At 39.1% G+C, this 12,468-nt stretch overlaps 1 protein-coding gene across 1 annotated transcript in view; it reads left to right on the top strand.

The window, feature by feature from the left end:
• Window positions 1–433: 433 nt before the first annotated feature.
• The window catches only part of MALRD1 (MAM and LDL receptor class A domain containing 1), a 433,259-nt gene continuing 421,224 nt past the window's right edge, over window positions 434–12,468 (top strand). Inside the window, exons 1-4 of the mRNA XM_019529906.1 lie at window positions 434–536; window positions 1,249–1,395; window positions 4,974–5,083; window positions 11,148–11,321. Of these exons, the coding sequence (XP_019385451.1) occupies window positions 434–536; window positions 1,249–1,395; window positions 4,974–5,083; window positions 11,148–11,321 (534 nt within the window). The remainder of the gene's footprint in view (window positions 537–1,248; window positions 1,396–4,973; window positions 5,084–11,147; window positions 11,322–12,468) is intronic.

Genomic DNA, 12,468 nt, shown 5'->3' with positions numbered 1-12,468 from the left:
ACTGTGAAAGACCTGGTGCTCACCCCAGCCTTGGGGCTGTACTTTTCCTACTCCCCAAAACCTAGCATCTGCCAAACCCCAATGCGGACTGACTCCCTGCCAATGCCTCCCGCCCCCTCTCTCCACCCTGATTTACCTAGATCAGGTTCCCAGCATGGCTCCCAGCACTGGCAAACATGTGCATAAGCCACTACTAATCTATGATCATGTGACATAAGGCCACGTGATTGTAGATCAGGTGCAGCAAATGTCTGCACATACCTTGGTGATTTATTTCTTAATGTGAAGCTCGGCAGTAGCTGGCAGAGCCTCTGCGTGTATACTAGGAGGAATCCTAGTGCCTTTGTGTCTGAGTAGAGCAATGTTCTATTTTGTAATTATAAATTGGAAAATTTACAGTAATACCCAGAATGACATTTGCATGATACATTGAATGCGTCAAGAGTCTTTGCTGCAACTACGTATAATCCCTACAGTAGTTTTCACAACTGCAATAAGTGACCTTGAGGATTTCAAAAGATTCAGTACTTTTCCAGGTTGGTCTTTGTTTGATTACTGATTATGCTATGAAAAGACTTAATTGCACTATAATTCCAGAGAAAATGTTTTCTTCAGCTTGTGATAGAGAACTGATGAAGTACAGCATTGTTTGTTACACAGCCTATATTGGTTAAAGCAATTCAGCAAATTTAATTAGAGTTTAATCGCTGAGTATGCTGCAAGTAAAACTTTCAACAGCACCTCAAAATTTAGGAGCAATAGTCCCCTTTTCAAAAATAACCTAAGCAAATAGGAGCCTAAGTCCAACTGACTTTCAGTAAATCCATATTTTTTAAAAACTTTTATCTGATGTTCTTAATAATGTCTCTTGTTGCAAAAAGCTTCCCTCAGTAATTCTAAAAAGCATTTGTATACATTTGTAATTGTGTTGTCTATACACAGGCAGCCTTTTAGTTTAAACTTTAGTTATGGACTTGGTTAATACAGTCTTCTCATCTTGCAGTTCTGTGTATATCTGACAGAGCAAGAGATTGCTTAAATTCTTTCTACGTTTTAGAGCATTGGTTATTTTCCCCCAAAGGAAAGTGATTTAGATTCCAATGAAAAAGACCATTACGTTTCTTTTTAAATAGGTTTATACCTGAAGAGTAAGCAAATTGGTTTTCACCTAAAGAGAATAAAAGATTGGCATATAATTATTCTATAACCTTTTAGTCAATAATCTTATTCTTCATATTTTCTCAATAGTAAATTATACACTTTGTGACTTTGAGTCTGATTTCTGTGGATGGAAGCCATTAAGCACAGAGGATATGGAATGGAACAGAGTAAAAGGACAGACTTCCAGCAATGTGAGTCTTCCTAACAGAGACCATACAACTAACGATGCACATGGTGAGGGAATTTTTTTGTATTTTTTTTCCTTGTCCTAAGGTTGCATCTTAATACTTGTGAAGGATGCCAGATTGACAACAAAGCCAATGTATATGCTTTGCCTGTTTATACCTGTACTGGACCTCAGAGGAGTCACTGCAGTTTTGTTTCTATGTCTATATATCCAATGGTTTTTCTTTGGAACAACCAAAGAAGTGCTAATCAATGCTAGCTGTAATGTTGATTTTAGTTTTTGAATTCCTGCCCAGTGGACTGAGACCGCCAACACCTCCTCTGTATACGATAAGCACCACTGTCTCACACATTCATAAAGAGCCCATTCTTTTAGTTATTACTCAGGCATTGTTTCCAATGAAGCTAGGATTTAGTCCAAAATAAGTAATTTAAGCAATTCTCTTGTTTATATAGCATAGACAAATTAATTACTTTTTCTTGGGACAGAGCATGGGCAAAATCACTTGAACTGCTATTTCTTATGAGCCTGTAGCTATCTTGGTCTCATTACTGTTGTATAGTGTGATCAACTGGGAAAGTTGATTTTAGCAAAGAGTGCATGTTATAAATATTTGCGGAAGTAAAATGCAAGTACAATATAGTGTATGCTACTGAAAATGTCCAATATGATAACCTTACAGTGTTAGAAGTTCATGTTGTATTTTTATTAAGAGATATTTATTATGTAGTTCCTGAGGAGATCAAATTAATTTAAAACAGGACCAACTTCAGGGTATGCTCAGAGGTCCATTTTGAATAAAGCTTTTTCTACAGCCATTGGAATTATTACATACACATACAGATATAGATATATGTATGCTACATACACAAAATCTACTTTGAAATAGTGTTAATGATGTGGTATAAAAAAAAAAAAGAAACTCTAGGATTAAATTGGCCTGTGAACCTTTAATTAAGTTTATTTGTGTATACCTTATAAGTCTTTAATTACACGATGATACATGCTATTTTCCACAGGCCACCTGCCTCATTAGAGTCACAGGATTAGATGGTGCTCAAAAGTAGTTATTCAATATGTCATCTTATTCATAATGACTGGCCTTAGGTCTTATTTACTGCTCAGTATTCAAACACTGTTCTAACCACAGAATTAAGAGGCACAACACAACTCACAGCTCAAGAAGGATGCTAAGGTAGCGTGAAGTAACTCTTTCACCCTCTCAATCCTAGGCTCCTCCAGGGGCTGGTCTGAGGGGACTGTTTATGGGTATGTCTATACTGTGGACCTGAGCTAGTTCACTTGGGTATTTGAAGCAGTCCAGCTATGGCAGCATATAACTCAGTGCAGGCAAATTTAGCCTGCTGAGAAGAAGCTCTTTTAAAGTTAGTGTGGGTATTTCTATACTATATTCTAGTTTCCAAGTTACTGCAACCTTGCCAGAGTACCATATGTGCTAAGTGCTGCCTGATTTGTTTGGGGGTTTTTGTTTTGTTTGATTTTTCTTTGTTTTTTTTTTTTTAATTGTTTCTGCAATAAAGTGGTCCTGTCCCCAATGCAGCCCTAACAGTGATAACTCCCCCCTGCACAGTTGTTTGTGAAGAGTTTCTTGAGAAGCAGCCTTATGGTTGACCTTTGCCATTACAGTCCTATACCAGGAAGATCTTACCCTGATCAAACACAAGATAAGACTTTTAACACCCCTTTAGTCACTATGATAAGCACCGTACTTCAGTCACTGATAAGCACTGTAAAGGGGCTGGAACAGGAATGAGATCTTTTGATATTTTTAATATTCCCTCAGTTCAGCAGGGTTCACCCTTGGTTTATGCCAGCTCCTGTCAGCATTAAACGTGGAGTGGGTGTCTCCCATTTCAGTGAATCTACTGACAAGAGATAATAGAAGTGCAGCATACAGTGAAAGGCTGTGGGTCAGCAGAAGAACAGTTTGAAACACTGGATCTGCATAAAACATCCTCAACAATCAACATTGGCAGGGTTCCTGTGGAGCTTCAGCTACCAACTAACTATAAAGCTGTATCTTATGAAGTACAGTGAAAATGTTGCGTCCCTTCTGGTGAGAGAGGCTTCCCTGACCTATAGAATATGCAGCCTGCCTTGTTTGTGTAGGAAAAACAACTGACCGCTCTGTCACTCTATCTGTATATGTAAATATTCACTTAGGGCTGAATCTACCCCTCTGCTCTGTGTTGTGCATCCATGGGGAGGGGAAAAACCCCACTAATGTGCATAACTGAGCCAGCACAGTAGCTGATTTTCAAGGTGCAAAGCCATCAGTATGATATCAGTATGTGAGACTGAGCCCTTACTTTGCATAGACTTTCATAAAGAACGTTTCAGTATTCAATGAGAGCAGCACTGGTGGCAGCTAAAATGTGCTGCTTTAGGGACCCTTGAAGACGTTTATCCTCCTCTACCTTTTGTCTTGAGCACATCTGCTGTAGCTGAAGTCCAAAGGCAGTTAGTTTGCCGGAGTTCAGATTAAATCTTTAATTAAGCTTTCATCCCCACTAGCACAGACAACAATGTCAAGCCTGTGGACCCCCTGAGAAAATTATAGCTTATTTTACTGGCTCCTGTGGTTTGCAACATTGTTAGCATGCTTAAAAACTGCTAGGCTTCCCTGAGAATTTGATAAGTTGAACAGTGTACCTAATAGGAGCTTAATTGTGATTCTAAACACTACTTATAACACCATTTAAACCAATTAAAATGTGTCTTTTAGGGATCTCAGCTGAGGTCTACAGTATTTTGATTTCTCAGGTGCTCTGCGCAACTTCTCATACGTTTCCATTTTCTCAGGCACCTGTAGGCACTGAGATAAAGTAGAATGTAGGGGGAAGAGCTAATTGTACTTGTTCAAAAGACAGAAATGTAAAGTTTTTCTACTGGAGGAGGGCAGATATAGGAAGGCAAATGCCTTTGGAACAAAGCTACAGACTATTCAGAAGCAGCATTTAAGTTTTAGAGGCACCATGTTTGCTCCCTGACAGGTAGATTTTTTTTTTTTAATGCTTGCTAGCACTATGGCAGGAAAGGCTTAATGGTGATATGACCAATCATATCATTTTTAGAGTGCACAGCTCTACTGCAGCCACCGGCTTGTCATTTTTTTTGTGTTTTGGGTTTTTTTTTTCCCTGCTTTCCATCCTGGCTTCCCATCCTTCTGTTCTGGGCCTTCCAGGTAGGAGTCTGGGATGTGGAAACAATAATGTGCAACATCCTCACCCTTTGTCTTTGCAAACATATATAGGTACAGACATAGGTTATTTCAACACTTCCTCTGTTAGCTCCAGGGCACTTCTTAAAAATAAATTAATGGGGTAATGGGATCATAGGAAAGTAGGGCTGGAAGTGACCTCACAAGATCATCTAGTCCAGCTCCCTGTTTAAGGCAGGTTCATCTCTAACTAAACCAACCCAGCCAAGCTTCCATCCAACCTGCTCTTGAGAATTACCAGGGGTGAAGACTTCACAGCCTCTCTGGGTTGCCTGTTCCAACACAGGTCAATATACCTAATAAAGGAATGACTGATCATCTCAGGTAAATGTTCACCATTGGCGGTAAGATTGTTTTAAATATTTCTGTAATTTTATTTTTCAGGATCATTCATTTATTTTGGTGGCTCACTGCTGACAAATACAACACAAATTATATCCAACCTAAGGAGTCCTATCCTAACCAGGCTGTCTAGTGAACCAGCTCAGTGTCAGGTACTTGTTTGATATTAATTGCAATCACCTATATACATTATCCACCACCTCTTGTTCTAATGTGTTGTGAGGTGTTGCTGAGTGCTATTAGAGCTGCTGTAAATTGACTACATTTCAGGAGTGACAGGAGTGATCATTGTGCTTCAATCTTTGTTTCAGCTAAGTTGCCCTTGGAATGGGAGTAGAAGAGACAAATCTGGATTTACTTCCTAGTACCCCAAGCCACTTTCCAGTCTAGGGCTGTTTTTCCTTTTATTTTAATCTAAATGCTTCTCTGCTATCACAGCGGTCAAGCACTGGTAGGCTAGGGATAGAAATTACACATAAAGTGGTATAAGTGATCAGAGACCAGTTCAGTTCTGTAGCACAACAGAAGTTCAGTGCACAAATGGCCGAGACCGGTTTAAGGTAAACCTGGATGGATGTATTATCAGACTTAGCTGATTTAGGTTACAGTGATGCTATGAATGATGCATGTGTCAATGATGCATGTGAATCCTCTCCCTGGTAGTGTGGGCAGGCTAGTTTTGGCCTAAGGCTGTCTGTTCCAGCCCAGCAGGGTGGTATCTCGAGCACCCCTGACTTCTGGTTTGGGCCACTGTAGGCATGTGGCTGCAATTTCAGAAATCAAATGTGGATGTCTGCTCACTTGCTTATAGGTTCAGTCTACACAGCTTAGATAAACCTGCAAAGACTGAATTGCTTCAGCCTCAGGCTTTTTGACTGTCTGTACTTAGCCATGGTGCTCTTGCCACCTCCTCTTTGTACTTATGACACATGGTATGTTTTTTAGGTTGGGGTTTTTTTTTTGCTTTTGGCTTGTTCTCATAGCTGTGATGCCTGTGAGGAGCTGGACAATTTTTAGGATTTGGGCAATTTTTAGGATTTGGATAAATGGTTGTCTGTGAAGGCAAGGAATGGTGAGGCCCCTTCCAATCCTCTTTGGGTTCTTATTCCTATGTCCTAGAGGCTGTTGGCAGCAGAATAGCTGGAGTATACTACTTCTTTGCCCCCATCCATACTTCAGGCACCTTCTTCCTACATTTATTCTGCATGGTGTAGCACAATAATTAGTAACATATAGGGGGAAGCTCATGACCAGTTCTTAAAATCATTATCTTTATGTGCTTTTGATATTAGCTTGTCCACGCTCACTCATGCATAGGGCAGAGTGTCATGCAGGGAATACAATAGTTCCTGTCCTGTCCTCCCATAAACATTGCAGGTGTTCCAAAATAATAGCTTTATTCCATAAAGCTTTGCATCAAATAGAATAAAGATGAAATATTTAAATGTTCTCTGAGGATTGCTGCTCTTTGGAAAATAAGAGTAGAGAAATTTGAGAATTTTCTGTCAGAAAATCAATGCCTTTTGCTGGATATTTTTTTTTCCAATCTGGAAAATCGGATTGACAGCTCCAAGGTGGGCTTTCTGGAGACTGAATTCTCCAACTGTCAGCCTTCCTGCTTTCCACTCAATTCTAGGTGTTAAGCAGGGAGAAACAAGGAGACTGTTTTTTGCCTTTCCAGTAATGACAGCCTGAAGACTGTAAGACTATTGACAATTTCATATCTTTTCCCTGAAGGCCTAAAGTGAAATCAACAAGAACCTTCCAGGCAGCCAGCCAGGAAACTAAAAATGTCTGTTTCAGTTCTCTTGGGGGGGAGGGTGGAAATAAAAAAATCTGGAAATCATTTCCTGAGGATGAAATACATGTTTTTGACTTTTCATCTGAATTTGGGGCAAAGTGTTTTTCAAGAACATGATTTTCCAAGAAGAAAGCTATATTTTCTGGACACATCTAGAAATGATACCTTCTTTGTCCTGTATTCAGTTTTAAAACTGGTTGCCATTCTAGGTTGAGCATAAAAAGTCAAATCATGATTCTTTCAATCTGGCATTTTTCAAATAATCCATCTCTGAAGCATCTTTCCTCCAGTGATGTTGTGAGTGACAGGAGAGATTCCCAGGAGGTCTCCATAGCTGCTATATTATTAGTTTAGTAACTCTGAATATGGCATATTAACAAGCTTAGGACATGGTTTAATTGAAAGTAGGGACCTAATGTTGAATGGTTAACCATGAATGACAATTTAAACAGTTTTGAGAAGCTTGATTAAATGCCCAGCCAGTTTGATTTTCCTTTGTGAGATTTGTATTCATAGTAGGTAAGTAGCTTTCAGATGAGCTTGATCCAATAGTCTCATAAAGCAGGCTGAATATTAAAGGACTATTAATCCAATATCTAACTTGTGAACCATTCTCATTAGACCAAATAAGAGGGGCCTACAGCTATTTGAAACATGTACATGCCTACAGTAAAGATGTATGTGCATCCCTTGAGCTAAAATTGAAAAGAATAAAAACATTTTTGTATTAACATATTAGTTTCTGCTTGTACTTTTTACATGTCCCTGAATTTCCTGAATTCAACAGAAATGAGTTAGAAGCTGTTTGTTATCTAATTGAAGCCATGCAAACATAAAAAAAATCTCACTTGAAGCCATGTTGTCACTGTGAGCTATTTTTGGGAAGGGGAATGTGAATTTTTATATTAATGGCTCTGAGAGTAGGAATGTGTGGTATTGCATGCTATTAAATGTGTCCCTGAGAGAATAAAGGGACATATAATTATTACAGATTCATGAGTTGGACAAATATGTGGGTTTGAAGCTGAAAGACCAGGATAATTTGCATTACTAGCTGGTTGGCACATAGCAGGAACATATGTTTCTTTTTGTTGCTGCCAGCTAACCAACAGCTTCACTGGGTTCAAGCATTCTGTCATTTTGCAGCTTTGAGGACAGGTTTCTTGCCCTGGATCACTAAATTATACATGACTCACGGGGAGGTCTCCCAAAGTTGCAGTTGCAACCGTGGTCCAGTAAGAAGACAAATTCCTCTTGTAGTGAGGAGGGTGGAGAACAAATCCTCATGCTTTAAAATCAAAAGGAGAACTATAATGTGTCTGAAAAATGTGATTAAGTTGAGTAACAAATTTCGTTACTGTAACATTTCAAAGACTGTAGCATTCAAACCACTCTTTGGAACATTTCTGTATTAACTGATGTTCTCTGTGTCCTTCAGAGTTTGTTTGTTCAAAGAAATCATAATATACCAAACATTTGATGCACAACCTTTAAAATCGGCTGATACAGCATGTGCTTTTCAAGAACAAAAAACTTACAATATTTAAGAAACTGCTTATCTTGAAAATTGATAAAGAATTGGCCAGTGACCTTTGACTTGGACCCTTGACAAGTGAAGGAAATGCCAGGGTTTATGTTTTGGGGGGCTTTAAACAAAAATCTGTTTCTTTGGATTTGGCCATTTTATGGATTAATATTAGGAAACTGCACTAAAAGCAGTGAATCAATGTGAAGACAGCTTTTCTGGTTATTAATCTCTGGGTCCATACATAATCAGCTTTTAAAATTCTGCAAGCTGACTTTTCAACTCTATACCTAGATTTAGCATTTATAGGTTTACCTCAGATGGGAAAATGATCATTTCTCATGCAAAGACTCCTTGTGGGTTCTGGGTACTCCAAGTACATTTCCATTTCCATTCCCATTCCCATTCCCATTCATGGAATTAGGATTTATTTGACCATCATACACTCTAGTTCAGGAGTTCTCAGCCTCTGACCTGTGGGCCAGATGTGATGCACAAAACCATCTGGCCTACAGGGCTCCCCATGGGTCAAAAACATGGAGGCAGAGGAGTTGTGGCCCATTAATATGCCCACACTCCCTTGCCAAATTCCCAAATCCCAAGATGGGCTGTGTCCCCCCCTTCTGCCACCCTCTCTACCCTCCCCCACTTCTTGATTGGGGCCAGATTTTGCCTCCTTCCTTCCCCACAGGGCAGGTTAGGCCAGGCCATTCCCCCTTCCTTTTCTGTGGGTCTGGGTTGAGGCTTAGCCATGCCCCCTCTTTCCACAGGGTTTAGCCATGCCTACTTCCCTCTTGCTCAGGCTGGGCCATGCCCCTTCTCCCCATGGGGCTGGGTTGGGGCCCAGCCTCCATCCCCTGCCCCCCTCCACATGGCCAGATGATGCCCACTGTGCACCCCAGGAGCACTAGCTGGATCCAGCCCATGGACGGACCAGGCACTGTCAGTCTGCCCCTGCAACACTACTCTAGTTCATAACCACTTCATGTATACTAAGAAGTGAGGAGTCAAACTCTCCTGGTTGCCTGATAACTTATGAGTCAGATTACAAAGGCCAGGTATCCCAAAGCCCCTTTTTGAGGACATTTGCAACTGTCATTGCAGTCATTATCAATTGCACAACAGACATTCAGCAGAAAAGAGAATCAGCAGGTTTAAGAATTTAGTGTTTTTTAAATTTATTTTTGGCTCTTGGCCTGAATGATCAGGGAGTATTTAGGGATTTTCCAGACTTTGGGATCAAGAGAAATTGTTACAAGAGCTACGTATTTCTTTGGTGCAGTTCTGTTTATTTACCAACTCTTGTTCCTGAATCATTGGAATCATTGGAAGAACAAGCATAAGGAAACTTCTTCTTTCAGGTCTGCATTCCCAGAGAGTACTGTGCTGAGAAGGAATTGGATTTATCCCAGTGCTGCTCACCCTTTCTCTCACTATCAGATCACTTTTATCTTTCTGGTCCTGTGTCTGCTACTGACATACACAGCTGTTACCAAATTGATGCTCCAACTTCCCTGTTTTTTATTGGTCTAGGAAAACCATGAGTTTTCTATTGTTTGGGGATCTTGTTCCTCAGAAGAATTAATTTTTTTTCTTCCATACGTATTAAATAAAATGTTGCTAGCAGGCTCGTCAGCACCCTCTAGCACAAGGATGCAATAATGCTATTTAGTAGTTAACCAGGGTTGAGTTCTTTAGGACTGTTCGTTTCAATGTCTGTAATTTATGTGGAAATAGTTGGCATTTTGTAATATGAGGCTACGTCAGTAGGTAAAAAAAATAGAAGACAAATGTCTTAAAGGCCAGTCCTAATTACCAGCTGGGTATACCTTCATTTGCATTCAGAGATTATCATGTGTCAAGTTTGCAGGGAAAGGCAGATTCTGCATTTAGAATGTTTTGCCCTTTCATTACCTAAAAAAAATGAGAAGATCCTATGAGAAAAAAGGAACAAAATGTAATTTCCTAAATATTAGCACTCTTATCTGAGTCTGGTGGTCAATATTTTTCACTACTGCTGCTAAGTGCTACCTAAGAAAACAGTGGAATTAGGTTTACTCAAAAATTTCTGCCTTGTATAGCTTTTTTCAGGACTCTATTTTCTGACTTCCTATTGTGTCCAGTCTCCTGGCCACTTATTCCAGATGATTCAACTCTAGTGTTATCTCTTCCTAAGCCCTGGTTCTTGCCTTTTATTTCAGGAGGCCACCAGAATATTTTTAAATTAACATAATTAGATTAAAAAAATAAAAAGATCCACCCCATACCTTTCTGTTTTCCTAAGGATTTAATTGATCATGAAAAGCAAAGATCAAATTGAGCTGGGAAATGTATGCGGTATTTTACTGTGTTTTATGCATTTCTGAGTTTCCTCATTTTTGCTTAATCCATCTTTTCACATATTTCACCCTGACTTGATATCTGTCCTGGTATTTCTTTTTACTCTGACTTCACTGACCCCATTCATCTTCTTAGAAGCATCTCCATCCTTTTCTCAGGACAGTCATCTGAAAAAGGCAGCTCAGAGTAGAATATTTTCAAACAAAATAATATTTATTTGAAGTTCTTAAGTCCTGGTTAGAGCTCCCATGGAGATAAGAGAAGTCATCCACCTATATCAATAGATTGATGTAGGTCATGAGAGAAATACATTTTTTTAATTGAAGTTGTGTATTTATAGTAGTACAAGTGTTGTTTGATATATTACTCTCTTTGGGGCTTCTACATATTGGGTCACTTATATCTGTTCTGTTTAGACCAGTGGGCATACACATCACAGAATGCTGTGCTGCTTGTAAAGCTATTTTATACTGAAATGAAAAAGGTCTATATCAACATTACTGTAGCTTCCCAAATTGATCACTATGTTCATAAACATTTATTTCAACAGATGAGATTTTGGTATCAGTTGTCTCAGGATTCCCAGCTCTCTGTCTTCAAGAGAACTGTTCTTGATGGGGAGATTCAAAACCTAAGTGTGATATCAGGACTGTCCACGATGCAATGGACAAAGGCAACTATTCTTATAGGAAGTGCATCTGAAGAAATGCCAACTCCTTTCCAGGTAACTGCATCAGAAATTACCTTTATTTTGTGTAAAAGTACTTTAATTTGTTTTTATAATTATGGCATTTTCATGATAAAAAATTAAAGAAAGGTACCAGCATTAGAATTCCATTCAGCTTTTTCAATAGAAGTGGTTACTAAGGAACTAAGCCAGTGTTTCATTAGCCCAAGCATTAGAAGCACATATTTATAATGAGAAGCAAGTAGCAGATGTTCAGTATATTAAAAAATATGCACTAAAGATGAGTGTTAGACTAAAAATGAGGGGCTGATGTTGTTAGCTAGATGGAGTGTGAGTGTAGACCCTTATTCATTCCGTTACAATCACAGCCCTGATCACAAGGCATAATTAATCAACCACAGGGCCCAATTTATAACTTTCACATTATCCCATAACAGCATTGAACTAAATTTAGAGTTGCACTACTAGATAGCATTAAATAGTTACCTCTTTTTTTATTTTTACATTTTGCACGTCACCTTAATAATCAAAGTTGTCTAATTATAGATCACAGCAGGGGGTCTGAAACTTTTTTGTAAAGGCATCAACACAGGGATATTGCATTTAGTCAGTGGCAGAGCAGCTTTCAGCCACTTCGTGGCTGCCTCAGCAATTTCTCACCCCAATTATAGTTGCATAATATCTCTATGGATACTTCAGCATTTGTGTGTAGTCAGACCTGAGTGTTTGGTTTGGGCACAGGGTACACTATAGCCATAGCAGTGTTACACAAGGAATGGACTAATTTAAGGTTCAATTACTGTGGCCTGGGCACAATTCTAACACACCCAGTACCTGAACTAGCTTATTTAATACTAGCTTGAGTACCTGTACATCTACTGTAGGTGCTTTGTTAAACATACCTTCGAAGACCTCTGTTAGGAAAGTGTTTGCATATTTAGCTTTGTTTTGATCCTATTTAGCAGTTGGGGAAAAAAGGAGAAATCAGCACTGTGTAATTAAGAAATGGACACTTGTACCCACAAAATATAGTTTGAAAACCTGGTTTACCACATGCTTTCTGTTCTTCTCAGAAGTAACTCATGCTAGACCACTAGGATAATACAATATTAATGCTCCACCCGTGCTCACCTTCAGCCTCAATATTGATTCTGCAAATTAGTCATAGCCATATAGATTACAT

Source organism: Crocodylus porosus, unplaced genomic scaffold (assembly GCF_001723895.1).
Source record: "Crocodylus porosus isolate Cpor-Errol unplaced genomic scaffold, CroPor_comp1, whole genome shotgun sequence".
In the NCBI taxonomy this organism is placed as follows: Eukaryota; Metazoa; Chordata; order Crocodylia; family Crocodylidae; genus Crocodylus; species Crocodylus porosus.
The sequence above is the reverse complement of the archived record's forward strand: the minus strand, read 5'-3'. Positions and strand labels throughout refer to the sequence as shown.